At 48.8% G+C, this 20,668-nt stretch overlaps 1 protein-coding gene and 2 pseudogenes across 3 annotated transcripts in view; all 3 read left to right on the top strand.

Moving 5' to 3' along the window:
- The window catches only part of LOC311199714 (DNA mismatch repair protein Msh3-like), an 81,514-nt pseudogene extending 79,398 nt beyond the window's left edge, over positions 1-2,116 (top strand). The window contains exon 20 of the transcript in view: positions 1,662-2,116. The product of the transcript in view is annotated as a DNA mismatch repair protein Msh3-like (transcript). The remainder of the gene's footprint in view (positions 1-1,661) is intronic.
- Positions 1-20,668, top strand: part of LOC311199750 (tubulin polyglutamylase TTLL13-like) — a gene marked incomplete at both ends in the record, with an annotated part of 446,429 nt that overhangs the window by 421,919 nt on the left and 3,842 nt on the right. The window contains one exon of the mRNA XM_084273882.1: positions 19,805-19,993. Coding sequence (XP_084130008.1) covers positions 19,805-19,993 — 189 coding nt within the window. The remainder of the gene's footprint in view (positions 1-19,804; positions 19,994-20,668) is intronic.
- Positions 12,262-19,119, top strand: LOC311199713 (tubulin polyglutamylase TTLL13-like; annotated as a pseudogene). The gene is made up of 8 exons: positions 12,262-12,327; positions 12,708-12,838; positions 13,760-13,916; positions 14,206-14,352; positions 14,507-14,592; positions 14,734-14,959; positions 15,416-15,587; positions 18,846-19,119. The product of its transcript is annotated as a tubulin polyglutamylase TTLL13-like (transcript).

The raw sequence follows: 20,668 nt of genomic DNA, 5'->3' as shown, positions 1-20,668 counted from the left end.
AACTACTATCCAGTGATGTCATTAGAAGATTGATTTACAGTGCCCATGGAGGGGTAGCATGAGGGCTGACCAGCCAGTTTTAATTAAGGGACTTAATTGTGCCCAGTTGTTCAGCTTTTGAATAGGTAGGTAAGCGATTGTCTCTATTTTAGATTTTGGTATAGAATTTGCTTCTGTACTTGTGGTGGTTTGGCCCTGGCTGGAGGCCAGACACCCACCAAAGTCGCTCTGTCACTCCCCTTCTCAGCTAGGCAGGGGAGAGGAGATATAATGAGAGTCTCAGAAGTGAGATGAGGACAGGGAGAGACCATTCCACAATCAGCACCAAGGGCACAACAGACTCAACATGGAATAAAACGCACCTATTTATTACCCAACTGAAACAGGGCAGGGTAATGAGAAATCAAACCAAATCTTAAAACCCCACCCCTCCCATCTTCCCAGGCTCAACTCCACCCCCCATTTCTCTCCCTCTTCCCCCAGCAACACAAGAGGATGGGGGCTGGGGTCAGTCCATCAGATGTGGGTAACCTGCTGCCTCTGAGACTAGCTTACACCATGTGATGTTTGACGCTTTCTCTTCTCCCTTTAAGGACAGTGAGCTACACAGGGGGTGAGGGACAAGGGACATCCAAGGCACATCAGTTGGTAATTCATCAGATTTGACCTGTAGCAGGTTATTCCTTCACTGGAGACCTTTTGCACACACTTTGTAGGGAACTTCATGCAGCTGTATAAACCTGGAGCTCAAGTCAATGACAAAGTAAAAAAAAATCCCAACAAACAACTATTATGTCCAATGACTTCAAAGAGTATAAATGATTGTATTAATTTTTCCAGTTCTCCCGTGTAGGTCATTATAGAAATACTTGCTTTTGTATATTCCTGTTTATTTTCCCTTATTACCATGATGTCATCTAAATGCCAGAGTATTTTCCTATACCTTCTCCTCAAAAGAGGCATTAACAAATTCAGAATTTGGTATGACATATCAGTGGTAGGAAATAAAAATTATCATGAACTTGGGAATAAAACTCAGACCTCTTCGTAGCAGTATACTTGTGGTGTAACAATACCCACAGGCTAGCTGTCTTGTCTTAGTTTTTAAAACACATTCATTTTATTTAAGAAAATCCACTGTGTAATTCCATCCAGTCTTGACATCTTTGTCATCAGGAATGTATTAACCTATTTTAAACATCCTGTTGTTATTTGTGTCAGCTCTTTTTAAATCAAAAAGTATTAAAAAAAGAACACAGAAGGATGTGTCTACTCATTTATATTGAAAATATCTCTTTATGGTTCTACTAATGCACATTTGTTGGAATTGAATGCTGAAAATTAAACAGTGCAAACTACAATGCTGTTTGTTGCCTTTGCTCTTGCTCAGTGTTCTATTTCATCTCATCAGTGTTTCTAGTGCTCTGAAGTTAGCTATAAAATTAAATTGTTGACTGACAGAGCTGGAATAAATATGTTTGGAAATGTTAACTAATTGTTTAAAGATCACATAACATTTTAAACTGTGCAAACTGCTGGTTTTGACTGTGTATAAAATTTTGCATAAGACTATAGGGCTTTCAAGGTTTGATGTGTTTAATTTAAAAATACTTCCACATTCTGACTGATATTTGTTTGCCCCCCACCCCCCTTTTTTCCAGGAAAAGGCTAAAGTGCTTTGCTGAAGTATGGTAGATAAATGATTCTCAGGAACTACAGAAATGGAAAAGTATGTGTGAACCTGAAGATGAAAGAAAGGACAGTTTTTAGTCTTCAAATCATGCTTAAAGATTGAAAATATTGGGGATGCAAAATACAGATCTGAAGACAAACAGATTATAGGTGCATTAAGCTGACTTTTCTGCCTTTTGAGAGATAAGAGATGATGCATTGTGATATGATGCTCCACACCCACTTCCTGATTGTATCTTTCTCACTCCACATTTCCTCCCTGAAGTGTTTTCACCCTTTTCCTTTAATGCAAAATGTCTAGTGGCATTGGATTTGGTTTCTAATATGTTTAGAAAACAAGAGAAAAATTACGTTGATAAATAATTTGGCAAATATTTTTAAATAAAATAATGTCTTTTAAATTTATCACATTTCAATTTCTATAAAAATCCCTCTGTGTTGCAAAAATGTAGCTGAGTCTTGACTATGCTATACTGCTGTGCAACTGGTAAATGACTGCCATAAAGAGACTTTTTTGGTTTGTTTGTTCTAGTATTAATGCATTTAAAAATCACTGGTTTTGTAGATCACCCTCTAACATGCACCATGAATTACGAACAGTGTGTGGCTGGATAGGAGAGATGGTGCAACTAGTAGTTCTCAAAGCAGCAGCACAAAACACACATTGACTGGTTTTCCTCTTCATTCTTATGCATACCTGCTTCTTTTTCAGCTTCAGCTTCTGATATTGGCATGGTCTGAAGACTGACATACCCTAAATAATGTTGGAGTACCATAAGATGAGATGAAAAAGGCAATTCAGACTATGCAACTGACATCCCCTGTGCTCTGTCAAATGCAGAGTAAAGCTGGGAAACATGTTTAAAAACAGAAATGATGTTTTTTAAATTTTGAGTGTGATATCCAATTGATTTTCCTTTATAAACATAACCACTTGCTATGAAAGTGGACAGTGATGTCCAGACACTTAAAACTTGGTAAATACTTTGTTGTGTTTAAAAAAAAAAAAAAAAGTGGAAAGAAATTAAATAAAATATAGTCTTTATTTTAGTCTTTTTTATAGTCTTGATGAAATGAGGTTTTGTAATCTTGGAGACAGCTGAACCTTTCTAATTTTTTTCAGTTTATATTTTTTTTTCTGAATAATGCATGTCAGATGAAGATGAAGTAGTGATATCACATGGGATTGAATTAGCCTTTCCAATATAGAGAACTTCATGCAGAAAAGCTTGTAATTTTTTTTACCTGTGAAAAACAATTGCTAACCTGCACCAAAGATTTTTTCCTGATAGTTCAGATGACAAAGCGTAATTAAAAAAAATATATAGTTTGTCTGCTTCAAATAGCAGCATCTATTTAATACAAGCATCTGCTTCTGCTGTGTGTGGTGTATTGATGTAAATCAGAAGAGCTGAAGAAGGAAGCAGTTTTTTAAGGTGTTGTTGCCCAAGTGTTTTTAGCTTTGCCACATGTTGTGAAGCACAATGAGTGTAATACTCCATTATTAATGCACACAGCTGTGGTGCATTGGAACTCAGGACTTGTGACCACAGTCTTCAAAGAGAATAAATAAGCCATTACTGAATTCCCATATGTGCTAAATGTGCCTTTAGTGAGACTCTCTTTACCCTCAGGGGAGCATTCAAACTGTGCCTCTGACAAGGAAAAAAATACCCACTACACCTGTATGAAGTCTGAAAAGAATTGAGAAATACAATTAAGGATGGAGAAATGGACATGTTATTACTGGCCCCTTCATACTATCAAGAGCAAAGCAATTACAGCAGGCTTTTCTCTTAATGCCTGCGATCGTATTAGAAATAACTTCTGAATTTAGCCCTGCTCAGTTCAAGAACAGAGTTTATCTTGCTATCCCAGTAAGGTTTATTTCTAGATGTGCAGGCTAATTATTAAAGCCACTGTTTTATTCTCTGCTGATTCCTAGCAGATAGGTAAAAAGTTACAACCATTTGAGGATGCACTATGAGGAGATGGCGTACTATTGTTACATGTGTTTGCTGCTGATTTTAGGATACATCTGTAATGAATCACACAGTACAGTGCCACTTCATCTAGAGCTTCTTCTGATGACGTGGAGCAGCCACCCTCATTAGCAGGGTGAGTGCCACGTGAGTGTGATGACACTGGGATGTGACGAGTTCAGACCTCACTTGGGTACATTTGCAGAGCATGAGATTAGGTGTAGTCTAGACAGGCAGCCAGACAGACATTCCTTGGCCTTTGTTAGCACAGAACACTAGAGGGATATAAAGAAACAAAGGCTTGCTGGAAAACCTGCAAAGGCATTAATTTTGTAGGAGGTTTGGGGGTTTTTTCCATGTTTTTTTGCTGTTGTAAGCTGGGACTTGCGTGTCTGTCATAGCAGGAGTTCTAAGAGATGGAAAGATGAGAAGCCTCTTTTGTGTTTTCCTTTTTTTCTCCTTTCTTCTTTTCTTTTCAATTCCAGCGCACTAAGTTTCATCATAAAGACAGTTTGAAGTACGGTTTTTGGTAGGTGGTACAATCCTAAACATGTGCCCAGTTTTTAAACCAGAGAAATAAACCTTTTGTCCCAGTGCTGAGTCAGCAAGTTTGGATCTTTCATGCTGACAGCTGCAAGACTAAAGAAGAGTGATCCATACACAGAACATGCTTGGTTGTAGTGGGAATTCGTGCTCTTCTGGAGGTCGCCGTCAAGAAAAGAATGTCTAAATATCTTTGTCAAAATATGAATATTTTTGGGAACCTGCACAGTGTTGGCTCCTCCTGCCTGTGCCAGCATGTTACTGACAATAGTAAGATGTAATACTGATGTGAAAAATACAGATTTGTACTATACATAAAGGTATGGTCTCCCTGAAAGACTTTAGCACTTGATGGCTTTTACCTGGTTTCCTGAAGTATTTATCACTTCCTTAGGCTTTCCCACTGTTTCCTCTCCCCTGCTCTTGAAATATAAATTTTAATGCCTTTGTGCATCTTGTCTGGAATGTTATTGCCTTTAGAAACCGCAGTGCCACAGGTTAGCAACAAAAACTGGTAGATGGTTTTGATGGAAGAGAAGGCGAGAGAGGGCTGGGTACACTTGTCACTGCCTTTTTGTGTTTGGTTATGTAAGAACGTAATTATAGAATACCCAAAGTAAAACACATTACCAGTAGCAATTACCTTTCTTACTGGCATACAGTGCCTTTCACTGAAGTAACTCTCAAGAGGATTTTCCCATGTATCACAAAGTTTTCCAGAAGTATTTATAGAAATTACATTAATTTACCTACCACATAAGTTTACAACCCGTATAAATGAATTTAAAGATCACTGAAATGTCATCTGAGTCAGGTATTGCAGTTAAGTCTGTTCACTGCAATGAAAGTATTATTTATTCAAATCTGTGGGAAAGCAAAGCATCCAAATATTTCTACTATATGTAAAATTCAGTGAGAATTTAACTCAGTTATTTGAATTTCTTGCAGGTCTGACATAAGTGCATGTTTCATAGGGAGATAAGAGTTTGGTAGATTGCATTGCACTGAGAGAAGTAGGACGCTGCTCCAGAATCTGGATCACACTGCTAGAATGGCTGTTGGAGGGCCTCCTCCCCACTCTCACCCCAGGTGGCCACTGCAGTCTCCTTCAAAATCTTAGCACCAGCACTGCCAGTCTTGGACAGCAATCTGAAATGTAAGTCTGAGCCCTCTGCCTCTTCCCCCTCTCCAGTTTTACAGCCCATGAATGGACTGGATGCTTCTCATCACCTTTTAATTGTTCCTAAACGCAAAGGCCACAGCAAGCGGAAATTTACCATCACAGCATCATTTTCCCATCTGTTTTCAAAGCCTCCCTCACGCCTCCCTGCAAAATCCTTGACACTTGAACCCAAATCAAATGTTTGTTAAATCCCAATTCAGTTCTGGGGGACCTACCAGTCCAGCTGGTAGGTAAGCATAAGATTCAGCTGTGAGACCACTTATTTGGGTCTTAGAACCACATCAGTCCAGTGCTGTTGACGGTCCTTGTTTTGTAGCTCTGCTTAGGAGAAGCTCTGGATTTACCCAGCTTGGTACAGTCCTGTACTAAAAATTCTCTTACCAAAATTATAGAACTCTGCTCACTTTGACAATGCTTCATTTGTCACTGTACATGGCTAAGCACACTTGGTGTGGAAATCCTTCCCTTGAACCGTATATTAGTTTCTTCCTCAGCTACTGATGCACAAGCTTGATGACTTCCTTAATTACATTATAGATTTTTCCCCTTGCCTAGCCGTAAAGACAAGTAGGAAGCAAAGGATGTTCTCTTAATTAAAAAAAAAGAAGAATTTCTGAAACATCTTGTTTTGTAAGATGTGAGTCCTTGCAGGTCATGCTATTAATTGTGAAATAATCTATTTGTCCGAGACTAAACTGGATTAAGTCATAAATGAGCTGTAAAGAAAAGGATGACAAGGCCTAAGATACTATTCAGGGGAAATAAAGGGTGAGCAAGATAAAGACAAATACAGAAATCTAGGAATAATTCACTGTTCTAAGAACAGCAATAGGAAACGGAGTGAGCAGGCACTGGTTTGATGCTTTGGCTATAGGTAGAAGACATAAGGTGAAGAGAGCTTGCCCAAGGCTGAGTGCTGCAGTGAGCTCTTGTGCTGTTGCTGTGGATGGCCAGCACTCAGACTACAAGCAGTATCTTTCCTTCAGAGGTGTGATCAAGAGCATCTTGCCCAAAGTAGTCACAGGGAGATGGAGGTGGTGCCTGGTCATAGGATTCATGTCATTGACATCGCAGCTTGTGGAGGATGAACTAAGCCATCAAGGGAGGGCAGGGAGATAAGTTTGATGGCCCCTCTCCTCTCTGTGGGTCACACACAGAGGTGTTCTCATCACTCATGATGGAGAAGGCGTTTTTATTCCATCCTCAGCCCTGCACAGGTTCATCACAGAATAAAGTTCAGCCCTGAAATACAGGGCTTTGCCTGTCTTTTAAATATATATTTATATAATGTTCATTAAAAGGCAGAGTTTTCAAATATATTTTTTGAACTTGCAAGGAATTTTTAAAATTTTGACTGCCTTCCTTCCAGATGTTTCCTTCTAAGTAACAATATTTTGGGGGGTATTATAAAATGAGGTAATTTTTATTTAAAATACTGGTAGATGCCCCTAGTAACAAAACTGAAAAATACTTCTGATTTAAATGTATTTTTAATGTTTGGGTCTTTGTTTGTGGCAATCGGTGATTCCTGGGAAAGAAGGGATTGGAAAACACAGCAAAATTTAAATAAACAATCTGCAATGAAGAAGTAGAAATCAACATTGCTTTTTACTTACAATAATCCAAATATCCAGGGTGACTTAAAACTCGGTGTCCTGAATACCAGGAAGATTACTAGATATAATTATCTCACTCTTATGTAACACAAAATAAAAAGTTTCAGTCAAGTGCTGAGCTTTTCCTTCTGCCTACATACTGAAATATTTCTCTTTGCATATTCCCCTCTGCGTAAAGCATTAGAAATTGACTGTCACCTTAGAGCATTTCAGAGTGACTCGTGTATTGTGTGAGCACATGTTTTTAGTTCTCAGTTTGGGGAAGGGGAAATGACAGCACCGTGATGCTCACGGCTAGAGGCAGGTACCACTGAATTTGCCATACGGGACCTCCTTTTGCTGGTAGGTCTGTCAGGGTGGGGGACTGGCGTTTGCCTTTACATGGCTGAGTAGGACCCTCAGCCTCCCCCAGGGCCCTGGTCCTCTGGCTGGACAACATCACTTGGGAGTAGGGGGGCTGTGGGTGGGGGAATGCCAATGTCCCTTCCCTGCGGGATCCAGCGGGACAGGAGGACCAGGCTTGTGCCCTCGGAGGACTGGGTTGTTTAGTCAGCTGAGGTTCCCACTGCTGTAGAGGAAAGGAGAAGGGAAAAGGTCTGTTCTCTAGTTGATCCACCACAGGGGACAACACCACACAGGGCAAATATTTATTTAGCAGTGAAAAGGCTAAAGATCGTTCCTTAGATCTCTACTTGGATGTGCTAACAGGCAGCTTGTCAGCCCCCCTGTGTGCCTCAAACTTCTCTATTGCAATCACTGGAAAAACAAGTGCTTCAGTGAGAGCAAGCAAAGAGGGAAGTGGGGGGGATGTTTAAGGAGAAGACCTTGAAACAGCGTTTTTGTCAGAGTTTAAGTCAGCCTATTCAAAAAGCATATCTCCAGGGAGTGATAAGGCTTGTAATTTGGGATTTTTTTTCAAAACTCCAAAGTAACTAAGTTTTAAGAAAGCCAAGTACACAACACCAAGGTACGTTGAGCTGGCTTTTCCAGCTGGAATAGCTGGAATGCTCCCAGCTATTAAGATTGTCACATTGCAAGAAGCATAGTGTCCAGGGAGACTTCCCCTCTTCCCAGCTGGTTGGTATCTGTGGTGTTTATGTTCTCCTTAGTTATGTCTTGTGCATACTTTGAGTTAATGTCATTTAATTTTGGCTCACTGAAGGCATCTCCGTATACTGCGCTCTATTTGCAGTACTTTACTTAAGCAAAGACTGCATTAATGCAATAATTAGCTATATTAAACCAGCTGATCATCTATGCAAATTCATATTTTTAATAGCTTCCACCTAGAAAAATAAAGCCCTGCTAATCCTTTAATTAATTTGCAATCTAAAACTGTGTAAGCCTTTGACACTCTGTTTTCAGGAGCAATTAAGTTCAAGCCTGTGGCCAATGGTAAGTTCAGCTTGAGCCTGTGTTATGTCCCACAAGCCATCAGGATGAGCAGCTGTAGTTTTCCTTCCCCTCTGTACCCAACAGCTGGGAAAAAATCTCCACCTGTTTCCCAAGTGATGTGTGGCACACAGGCAGCAGGTATGCTCACATTTTATCCACTCCCACAGAGTTTTCATTCTTGACCTCAAAGATCTTTTCCAGCCAAAATGATTCTGTGAGTCTATGATCCTAAACAGGACTGTTTTAATTCCTCTTTGGGTCTCTCCAAGGCACCTTTGCATACTAACATCCTCACCACCATTGCTGCCCAATTTCCTTTAATCACAGTCTTACTCCATGTAACAGTTCTAACAGGCTTTGCAGTATGTTCTTCATGTTCACCGGTTGTTTCTCAGCTGGTATATGCTACAATGATCTCATCCATCATTGCCAATAATTTTCCTTCCTCCTGATGAAGACAGAGGGTGTTCAACAAAAATAAAATAGCCCCTTGTCCCTGAATTTAAACTTTCCTCTGTACAGCAGCACCTTACAGCTAATTCCTCCTCCCTCTGATAACCAGGCATTTCAGCGGAGGCTACGACATTGCTCTGGATTTTATATTCCCAATGCTGTAATGTAAGAATGCTTCCATACATTCCTTCATTGTGCTGTTCTTCAGGCCAGCGTGTCCTGCAGTCTCTCCTCTCTACCCCAATTTCTGTGAAGACCTGTCCACATGCCTCATAATCAGATGCAGGCTTGATGAGACCAGGCACACAGTAAACAAGATGCTTGCCTGCAAGGATCTCTTCCTACAGACTGGGAAATGCTGGACCACACATCTCCTTGCATCTTGCCAGGGTGAGTGGGTTTAGTGCTACCTGCAGTTTCTCAGCACATCCTCAGTTCTAAAAGCTTTATCTTCAGGGCCCTTTACAAATGTTCCCAGACACTCTAGTGAGGGTCGATTTAGATTCTAGGTTAGGAATTGTTTTATTTCCCCTGTGTTTTACAAAATCCCAGCTAGCATTGTCTGCATAGCTTTGTTTTCAATTTACACATTTAATAATTTCTTCCTTCTGCATTTTTGGAATGTAGGAAAGAGAATGATAGGGAGAGGCATTTTGACTCCTCCTCCACCTTTATATGGTAATCCTTTAATACTTCATTTCAACACCATGGTGATAAAGCAAGGGAATTGTAGCCTTCCAGTACCTGAAGGGGCTACAGGAAAGCTGGAGAGGGACTGGTTATGAGGGACTGTAGTAGAGAGGACAATGGAGAACGGCCTTAAGCTGAAGGAAGGAGCATTTATATTAGATATGAGGCAGAAATAACTCCCTGTGAGGGGAGGCCCTGGCGCAGGCTGCCCAGAGAAGCTGTGGATGGATGTCTCCTCCCAGGCAGTATTCAAGACCAGGTTGGATGGGGCTTTGGGGCAACCTGGGCTAGTGGAGGATCTCCCTGCCTGTGACAGGAGGTTGGGACTAGATAGGCTTTGGAGTCCTTCCAACCAGAACTCTTCTAGGATTCTGTGAATATCTGAAATTAGATTTATTCAAGTCTCGACTTCACTTGGTGTTTCAGTTTTATATCCACTAAGCCTCGAGGCATGTTGATAGTGAGTGGCCCAGTGCTGCACATCAGTTTCCCTTAGCTTGTTTGACAGATCTCTGTGATCACTACTAATAATTTTAAAAATTTCCCTTCCATTTCCTGTCCATTGTCTTTTGGCACCACAGATAGCTGCTTTGTCAAGCACTTACTGAAAGTACATTTTCTTTTTTTTTTTTTTTTAAACCCCACTCACTTCCTCACTTTCCTAACAGACCTCACAGTGAAACTGTCTGCTAACATACCAGTGTAACTGCCCTGCACTGAGGAGGGAATCGGCCCACTGTTGCTGTGAGAAAGGAGCAGAGGAACTCTGAAGGCGACTGAGCAGACCCATGTCATGTGTTAGTGAATGGGGGGTGCTGCTCCTACAAGAGCTTTCTATTAAGCACTGAGCAGGTGGGCTCTTCTCTAGGCTTGGACACAGCCACGGTCTTGGAGGAGAGGAGAAAGTGCCTGTGGCAGCGATGTGTAATGCAAATTCCTGAGGCTGCTAAAACCCCGAGGAGACAATCTCAGTGTGAACGCTAAACTGTGTTCCCTCAGAGCTGTGCTTGAAGAGGAAACATGCAACATCTCCTTCCTTCACGCCTCCAGCCTCCTACCATGCATTTAGCAGAGCAGGAATTGTCTTGGCTGATAGGTACAGGAGAGCTTAACTATCTTGCATGGTCCTGTCTCCTTAGAGGCTTGTACAGCTTCTCAGTGGTGCTCATGAAAGCCAGCAGCAGGCCAGAAATCACTAAGAGGTGCTGTCTTGGTTTTGCCCCAGCTGAGAGCTGAGCCCCACGCAGACGATTGTTCTTTAGGAGGGAGTGTGGTGGGCACTACCAGGACAAGGTAGATACAAGTTGGAAATTAGGAAAATGTTCTTTAGAATGAGGGTGTTACATCACTGGATCAGGTTGCCCAGGGAGGTAGTGAAGGCTCAGTCCCAGGAGATACTCAAGGTCTCTGAGCAACCTGATCTAGGCAAGATGTCCCTGCTTCCTGCAGGGCGGGTGGACTAGAGGACCTTTAAAGGTCCCTTCCAACCCAGTATGAGCATCAGCTTCAGGTAGGGAAAAATGCCAAACCCAAGACTTTTTCCAGTGCACAGTCTGCCTTCTGTTTGAGTTTCCCCCCAACGCGGCTTCTTAGGCAGCAAAGATTGCTGATGGCTTCTTCTCATCTGTCTGGCCTCAGCTAGGTCAGCCCTGGACTATTTGTGCTTCTGATCAAACGTGTTGCCATCTTCCAAGTTCCAGGAGCATGGAAATGACATTTTCAATCTGCACAGGGGCCAGTGCCACCCTGTGCAAGATCGCCAGGAGCAGGAGGCCCGCTGTGATGCCAGCAAGCAGTGGGATGTGACGTCACGTCGCTGGGTGGTTCTCTTGGGGCACCGGCAGAGCCTGGCTCAGTCTGGCTCGTGCCTGGACTCCCACTGAGCGTGCCTGCGAGGTGTGGAGGCTCGAGCCAGGCTTCTCTGGGTGTTTTGGTGTCTGCCATTGGCAGCTTTGGTGCCCGTTCAAGAGCCGTGCGGTGTGTGTCCCCAGCCCTGCCTAGCTGAGGCAGCTGGACACTGTGTGGTGTGCTTTTGGCATTGGAGGTGAGCCGTGTGAGGAATCGTGGCTATGGGGTGGCCATGGGGTGGGCTGTGGGGCTTGGGGAGCTGGGAGGGTGTCCTTCTGGAGCCAGGGGCCAGGGACCTGCTTCCTCCTCTCCCCTTCCCGGGACAGCCAGTGACTGTGGCCCCTCTCCCTTCTGCGGTGCAGGTCTCCCCAGCCCGCTGCAACAAGTCAACATGGCAACAGAGGAGGAACAGTGGAGCTGCCCCATCTGCCAGGGTGCTCCAGGTGACATGGCTTACGTGACACCCTGTGGCCACAAGTTCTGCCTGGGCTGCGTCCTGCGGTGGGCAAAACACAAATCATCGTGCGCCCTGTGCCGGCAGCAGGTCAACACCGTCCGCTTCTCCCTGCGGTCTGAGGACGATTTCTTGGAGTTGGATCTGCCACCACCATCAGATCCACTGGAGGACCATGATGACCAAGAAGAGCAGGAGATTGAGGAGCCGGCACCCAGCAGAGATGTGGCTGGCTTTACACCTGAGGACTGGGCAGACTATTTCCGCCAGTCTGAGGAGACACTGGAGCCCCTGCTCCCCTGGCTGAACCAGCATCTGCCATCTGGGGCTGAGTGGTGGGACGCAGATCTTCTGAAGAACACCGTCATCTTCGTTCTGTGCAGCCAAGGACTGGACGAGGTGTCCATGGTCCGTACCCTGCAGCCCTTTCTGCATGACCGGACAGCCAACTTTGTCAATGAACACATTGAGGTCGCGGCAGAGAGCTGCAGGGAGCAGATGCTCCTGCACATGGGCTTCCCATTCTACGAGGCTGCTGAAGATCAGGAGTACAGCCCTGCCACCAGCCCTGTGCCTGCCCTCATCCCTGGGGGGACTCCTACATCATCACCGGAGGGAAGTCCTGTTCCTTCACTGCAGGAGACTCCTACCACCTCCTCACAGCCCACTCCTGCCCCCTCGCCGGTGGTGACTCCGTCTTCTAACACCAGCGCAGAGGAGGAGTCCTTGGAGGAGTTGGGACAGGAGGTGGCAGCTTCCTCCATGGCTGCCCAGGGCAGGGAGTCATCACCAGGCAAGAGTTCCACCTCTTCACCACGGCTGACTCTCTTTTCCCTCTGCACCTCTTTCAGAAAATCAACCACTTCCCAGGCATGATGGAGATCTGCCGGAAGGACTTGTTAGCGCGCAACCTGAACCGCATGCTCAAGCTCTTCCCCGAGGAGTACAAGATATTCCCCCGCACTTGGCGCCTGCCAGCTGAGTGAGTGATGGGCATTAAAGCAGCTGAGAGCAGGGATAGGAAATGAGGCAGCGGGAACCTCTCTGTGGTGGGCTGGGGGGGTCTCTCACACTTGGGATCCCTCCCTGTGTCTGAGCGGTGTGTCGGCACACGTCTCTGGCTTCAGGCCGTGTGCCTTGCAGGCAGAGTGCAGAGGGGCTAAAGCTGGGGAGGGGCACCCACCCGGAATGCCAAAGGGCAGTGGGCGAGGGAGGAGTGTGAATCGGCTTTTGGCTGGAAGGTGTCTCTGCAGCTCGGAGCGAGCAGGAGAGGCAGCAGTGGCGGGGCGTCGTGGCAGGCTTTGGTCTCCCGGGGGCTGGGGCAGTGCCCATTGCTTGCCCGGGAAGGGCACGGGACAGGGGCACGAGGCGGATACACCCCACCGATGGCGATGGCCCCTGTGTCTCTGCCAGCGCTGCAGCAGAGCACGCTGAGGCCAGAGGGTGGTGGGAGAGTGCGGGTCACTCCGCTGAGCAGAATTCTGGGCACAGTGGGATGGAAACTCCCACCAAGGTCCCGAAGCTTTGGGGCGCACGGCCTGGCTTCTCTCCTCACGTACGGGCGAGCAGTGCTCGCAGCGCGGCTGAATGTGGCCCAGGAGCACCCGGTGTCGTGGCAAGGGGCCAAGATGCCCATTTCTAGGCAGATTTTACTCTGGCCGTTGCCTGAAAACCTAGAATCAGGGCTCCCATCACCTGCTCCATGGCCACACCCACCTCACGCTCAGCAGGATTTTCCCTATTCCTGACCAAAAGCATCATTGCTGCAAGAGCATCTCTTTGCAGGCCTCTGACTGTTCTTGGGGCTGTTTCCTGGAGCCAGGAAAACTTGCCCTCTGTTATGGGTGAGCTCAGGGGATGGGGGTTTTTTGCAGCTCTGAACAGCCCCCACTTCCTCCCACAGCTATGGAGATTTCCATGTCTACAGAGACAAGAGGAAAACCGGAATGTTCATCTGCAAGCCTCCCAGTGGCTGCCAGGGAAAAGGCATCTTCATAACGCGAAACCCAAAGGAGATCAAACACGACAAGCGTATGATCTGTCAGCAGCACATCTCTAAGGTAACGGGGACAGTCTCAAACTAGAGCTGGGGGTGTGCAACCTCGCAGCTCCTCCAGCATCCCACATCCCCCTTGTGTCCTCTCCCTGCACCTTCCTGGACCTGCCAGGGGCACAGAGGTGGCCGCAGCTCAGCAAAGGCCTGGCGAAAGCTTGCCTTTCTCCTCGCTGCTGAGGTGCCGGGGAGCGGCACAAGCAGTGAGACAGAGCAGCCAGCCTCGTGCAGGGCAGCCAGCAGCCGCCTCGCAGCCTTTGCTTTTCTCACGTCCCTCCTGCCTTTTTTTCTCACAGCCTTTCCTCATTGATGGCTTCAAATTTGACCTTCGTTTTTATGTGCTGGTCACCTCTTGTGACCCACTGAGGATTTTTATCTACAAGGAGGGTCTGGCCCGCTTTGCCACCGTGAGGTACATCGACCCCAGCAGCACCAGGAACCCAGTAGGAAAGGCAAGTCTGGTGGCTTTCATGGCATGCAGCTTGCTTCTTTCCTGTTCTTTGCACCCTCTGTACCTCTTCCCACTGTCTGTGAGCAGTTTGTGTTGGTGCCATATGGCTTATAGTAAATGAAAGCCTCTCACGTATCCTCTCTCAGGATGACACCTGCATGCATTTGACCAATTATGCCATCAACAGACGCAGTGAAAACTTTGTCTGGGATGATGTGAAGGTCAGCACGAGGTACGGTCTTGTGTGGATGCTGCAGTGCCTGGGGCACGACCTGCAGGAAGGCTGCCTTTGGGAGCCCTGTTTGCCAGGGCCTTTCTCAGGGCGATCGTGGTCTCACAGGGCAGCTCTTAGTGTCTTCTGTCCTGCACACAGGAAACTGTCCACCCTGTTTGTTTGGATGAGAGAAAACAGCTTCAATAAGGCCAAGCTCTGGGAAGATATTGAAGATCTTGTTATCAAGACACTGATCTCAGCTCAGCCCATTGTGAAGCACCAGTACCACAGTTGCTTTCCCCAGCACGTGACTGGCAGTGCCTGCTTTGAGATCCTGGGCTTCGACATTTTACTGGACAGAAAGTTGAAGCCGTGGCTGCTCGAGGTGAGGGGGGAATCTCCTGCTGGGCTGAAACAAGACCGGAAGCAGTGGAGAGCCGACAGCTGGCTGGTCTGGGGGGAGGCTGCGCAGCAAGGAGCTGTGGGCTGAACAGAGCTGATCTGCTTCAGAAGGGCCTCCTGGGTTAAGTCCCAGGCGAGCTGCTGTAGCCTAAGCGGGACTGGAGGGTGTCCCTGACCGTTCCCTGGACACCCTCTCCAACAGCAGGGAGTGCCCTGAACCCAAGGCCTTCTTGACCTGTAAGAGCATCTCAAATCCCGAGAGCTGCTCCACACCCCCAGTCCTGTGGGCTGTGGGGTCTGAGTGGCCGACCGACTTCATCGGAAAGTGTGTGGTACGGCTGGGGCTGGTTTTGGGTCCAGGGATGAGGTTGGGGCTGGGGCTGGCTGCTGGCAGCGCTTGCTGGGTGCTGGAGTGTGAATTAGCTCCTTGTTTTGGCAGGTGAAGCACTCTCCCAGCTTCGCCTGGAGCGGGAGGTGAAGGATGCACTTCTCCGCGATACCATCAGCCTGATAAACGTGCCTGCCTGTGACAGAAGGAAGGTGCTGCAGGAAGACAGGCAGCGCGTAAAGGAACGGCTCCTGCACAACCATCAGACTCTCCGTGCATGCAGGTACCGCTCTTCCCCATCGTGCCACAGGTCCCAGTGAGAAAAGATCTCCCCAAGGCTTCAAACGTAAGCTCACGGACGCTGTGGCACTCTAAGGCCTTGGAGGAGAAATCTCCCAAGCCATTGGCATCCTGCAAGGAAGTGCCAGGGCTTGTCTCTGGGCACGAGGAGACTTGTGGCGCCGGGTGCTCTGGGTCCTGTGCATCAAGGTCCATCCCCATCGAGCCCACTGCCCGGGCTTTTCCTGCTGCGGGGGACAGCGGGTGGTGGGTGGGCAGGAACCCCACTTGTAGTTTGGATCAGAGTCAAGGGGTAACTGAGTCTGCGCAAGACAGAAGGTTACTTGCGGTGACAAAGAGGAGCCATCCGACTTCATCCCCATGACCCTCAACGACCACCACCAAACAGCAGTGCGCAGGCGCAGTGGGGAGGAGTTGATGGAAATCACTTCTTGGAACTCATTTTAATAGGAAGCGGGACACGTTATGAATATGTACAATTGTATGAGTTAACCGAATGATTTTTGAATAAGGATATGGTATAAAAGTGCTACAAACTCTGACCAAAGGTGTGCCTACTTTGTTAGGTACCAGCTCTTGCAAGAATGTATAATAAATTACTGTTTCACTAACGTGTGTACCTCAAGTCCTTTCTTTAGGACCATTGGCATTTCTAACACTCAGACACCCCTCACAACATTTGTCTTCCAGTCCCCTCAGTAGCCTCTTGCCCCTCCTTGCCCAAATGAAGCTTTGGTCCATATTAGAGGGCCTGGGGATCTACAAGGAGGCTTAGAGCTGGAAAAGAGGGCATTGGGCCCCACACAGGAGAGTCTGGACCCTCAAAAGCAGGGGTTTGGCCTTCAGAACAGGACTTTAAATGCCGACAGTGGAGCTCTAGGAATGGAAAATGTGGCTTTCCACCCCGAAACCAGGTTTGGAGCCCTGAAGAGATGCTTTGCAGCCTAAACCAGGCTCTTTGGAGTCTGAAAACAAGGCTTTGAGCATGAAACAAATGAGGCCTTTTTCCCTGAATGAGGAGTCTGCACCCTAAAACCAGGCTTTGGGCACCCACAACTCTGTGCTGAATCTTCAAAACTGGGCAATGATTCCTAAAAGCGACACTCTGGAGCCAGAGAAGGAGGCTCTGTACTCTCACGTGGAGGTGGTGGTGGGGCCTTCAAAAGCAGGCTCGAGGCCTTCAAAGGGATGGTCTGGGCTCCTAAGGAGGGGAGTCCTGTCACCTTAAAAGTGCAGCTTGGAACTTTTCCATGAGGTCTTGGACGCCCAAAATGAGTCTTTTAGACCTCAAAGAGAGACCTGGGCAGACCAGAGAGCTGGGCAATCACCAGCCGTGCGGCCATGGGAGCAGGTCCAAGGCTGGGCCTTACTGGGCGACAAGCGTAGAGAGCAGCCCTTGGGAGAGGCCTGCAGAAGGGCCCTGGGTGACAGCCTGCATCCCTCTGGGGTGGTTTGACAGGCAAGAAGGACCTGTGGCCCTCCAAACAAGGGACACAACTCCACGTGCAGCCAAGTGCTTGTGTCCCACAGTGCAACCGGTGCTGAATGGCACCCTGCAGGACCCAGCACCGCAGCCATGGCAGGGCCTCGGCAGCCTCCTGTCTCCACAGGCACCTGGCTGCAGCTTCAGGAGCCTGGTCCCACACCGCCAGCTGCACCTCGCAGCGGGACAGACGGACAACCGATCCCAGCTCCTCTGAGAGCCGGAGCATCTGCAGCAGCCATCGTCATCATCCTGAAACGCTGCCTGGCAGCTGCAGAGCACCAGGGGTGGACCTGCTCCCACCAGATCGGGAACCCTGGTACCCTGTGACGCCTCTTTTCTTGGCTTTGCAGAGATCGTGGCTGCCTGGGAGGCCGTGTCTCTAACTGGACATGTAATTGCCCTGTAATCTTGGGGCAGCTGGAGCTGGACAGGGTGGGCTGGTATCCCGGGGACCCTCGCCCTGTGGCGTTCAGTGCTCCTGAGAGCTGGGCCCGAGGAGCGATCGCTCCCTCAGCACCACAGCAGCTCCCTGGGAGAACCCTGTGTGCCCAGAGCAGCTTCTTAGCCAAGCAGCAGAGAAACAACGTCCAGGTCCATTCTGAGAAAGGGCTTGCCCCCCCCATTTTCTACCCTTCCCTGTGGTCAGAGTGGGGAGACCAAGCAGAGGGATCAGGGTTACCCTGGGGTCATGCCAAGGAGAATTCCTGGGAGTCAGCCCAGGGGACGATCCCTGTATTAAAAACCCCAGGATCTCCTCTAGCCAAGGGAGGTGTGAGGGTGCTGAAGAAAGACAAACCAGAGAAGTGTCTTTTGCAAAGCTTCCCCCTGCGGCACAGAGGAGATGTTTGTGGTGCACAGACCCATCTTCCAGCTGGCCAGGACTAGTTCTGGCTGGGGGGGCTCGAGTGCCCCACAGAGATTATCCCTGGGAGGAGAAGGCAGCAGCCAGACTCAACTTCATTGCTCAGCAGCCATTTCCCACTCCTTGGAAAGGGCTGAGAGAAGCAAGGCATTGCCTCCAGACGTTGGGGACACCTGAGAGCCGCAATCTTGCACCCAAATTTGGCCTTCAGTAGCAGGGATTATTTTCATTCTCCATGCAGATGATGTCAAGGTTGAGCTACTTCAGGAGGGGCCATTAGTCATTGGGAAGGTGCGGGACAGGGTGGTGATGTCACCCTGCCATGGTATGTAGTGCTGTGCAGCAGCAGCAGCAGCAGCAACAGAAGAAGCAGCAGCAGCAGAAGCATTATTCAGGCAGGAAGGGCCACAGCCCCCACCTGCCTCTCTATCCTTCTGCTGGTGGCCCTGCGACCTCAGGGGCTCAGGGCTGCTCCATGCCGATCCCGGGAATTAGGGATGTGGCAGGTGAGGGCAGCAGCCAGTCCTGGCAGCAGAACCCACTGCCCCTCTGGGTGACAGTGGGGCTGAGCTCGTGGTGGCGTCGGGCTGGGAGAGCCGTGGGGCTGGGTCAGGCTGGGTGAGCCATGGTCAACTCCACAGGCAGGAGGTGGCAGACGCCCCGTGGGGAGGCACAAGTTTCACGGCTGCTGTTACCTTGAAGCCTGCCTTGGGATGGGCTAGCAGGGATGCTGTTGCTCCTCCATGCAAATGATATCAAGGTTGAGCTGCTTCAGTAGGGGCCATTGGTCATTGCCATGGTGTGGGACAGTGTGGTGATGTTTGCGGCTGCTGCCACAGGTATTTTCCAGGCAACTGATGGGGCCGGGATCCATGAGAAACCTTTGTCCCTAGAGCTGTCCCTGTGTCCCCCTGCCCTGGGGCAGCTTCCTTCGGGCCTGTGCGCCTTGTTTTGGCATGTGAAGCACTCTCCCAGCTTCGCCTGGAGCGGGAGGTGAAGGATGCACTTCTCCGCGATACCATCAGCCTGATAAACGTGCCTGCCTGTGACAGAAGGAAGGTGCTGCAGGAAGACAAGCAGCACGGAAAGGAACAGCTCCTGCACAACCATCAGACTCTCCGTGCATCCAGGTACCGCTCTTCCCCATCGTGCCACAGGTCCCAGTGAGAAAAGATCTCCCCAAGGCTTCAAACGTAAGCTCATGGAGGCTGTGGCACTCTAAGGCCTTGGAGGAGAAATCTCCCAAGCCATTGGCATCCTGCAAGGGAGCGCCAGGGCTTGTCTCTGGGCATGAGGAGACTTGTGGCGCTGGGTGCTCTGGGTCCTGTGCATCAAGGTCCAGCCCCATCGAGCCCACTGCCCGGGCTTTTCCTGCTGTGGGGGAGAGCGGGTGGTGGGTGGGCAGGAACCCCTGCAGCTCCTGTTTCAATTATGACACCCAAGAGAACTCCAGGCTGGAGCTGCTGAGCATGTTAACCCCGTACTCGGCGTGCCCCTGCAGCCTCAGCTGCTCCAAGCTCCCCACTGTCTGGAGAGGAAAGCTCCTGACAGTGTGCGGGGTGGCAGGAACACCTCGAGCAGGGGCTTCTAAAGGAATTCTGTTATCATTGGGTTAGCTGGGGGAAAAGGCTGAGGGGCAGGGTGAGAGCCTGGGCAGCAGGGGAGAGAACTGGAAGTGCTTCCCCAGCCCTCTCTGGGGGTAGGTGGAGTGCAGATCGTGTTGCCTCCCTGCATGCATGTGAAAGGAGCTATCAGATGGGGAAAGAAGCTTGCCAGGCCCTTGTCCCTCACCCAGGCAGCACCTGCAGCCTCCTGTCCCACCTCCCTGCCTCTGCTTTCTCCCGGTTTGCAGACGTCAGGAGCTGAAGAGCAACCAGGCTGCCTGGCTGGCGGAGGCAGAGCAGTACGAGAACTCGCACCTGGGCGGTTTCCGGCGCATTTACCCGGCGTGTGGGACAGAGAAGTACGAGCCGTTCTTCAAGCAGAGCATCTCCCTCTTCCGGGAAACGGCCGCATCCACAGCAAGGGAGGAGTGTGCCAGGTACGCTGCCCCTGGGGAGAACCCACTCCTCACAGGGCTGGCACAAAGACCCCTGGCTTCTGAGGTCTTCTTGGGAGCAGCTCTGCTGCTCAACAGATGCACCTAAGCTGGTGAGCGCTGGAAGGGAAGGAGTCTGCTGGAGTGCGTCCTCTGGAGAGGCAGACGCCCTTTTCCATTGACTTCTGGGCCTGTGCTGTGGCACATTGCTTGTTTTTCATGGGATTCATTTTCCTCCCTCTTTGCTGGGGGTTGTTTGGGCGTTTTTCTCTCCCCTTTTAAAAATTGCTTTTTGCTTATGAAACTGTTTTTCTCTCATCCCATGAGTTTCTTTCTCTTTTTTACCCTTTGAATCCTCCCCCCATCACACCAGGGGACAGTTAGTGAGCTGCTGCCTGGTGCTTAGTTGCCAGCTGAGGTTAAAACCATGACATTAAAACCATGACACATGGACGGGCTTGTTTTTTTTTTCCCTGGGCACTTTCCAGCCCAGTCCACCTCCCAACAAACTCTTCACCTTCCCCTTCTCTCTCCCCAGCAGAGGGCAGTCTGGGCAGTGCCCAAGGCAGAGCTCTGGTCCCTCCCCAGAGAGCCTCTGAAGGGCACAGAAGCTTCTGGGTGGCAGACAGGGCCATTCAGCCAACAGAGACTGGGGCATCCAAGGAACAAGGAAAATCA

This window comes from Gallinula chloropus (assembly GCF_964237585.1).
Source record: "Gallinula chloropus genome assembly, chromosome: 21".
Classification (NCBI taxonomy): Eukaryota; Metazoa; Chordata; class Aves; order Gruiformes; family Rallidae; genus Gallinula; species Gallinula chloropus.
This window is presented reverse-complemented; position numbering and strand designations above follow the sequence as displayed.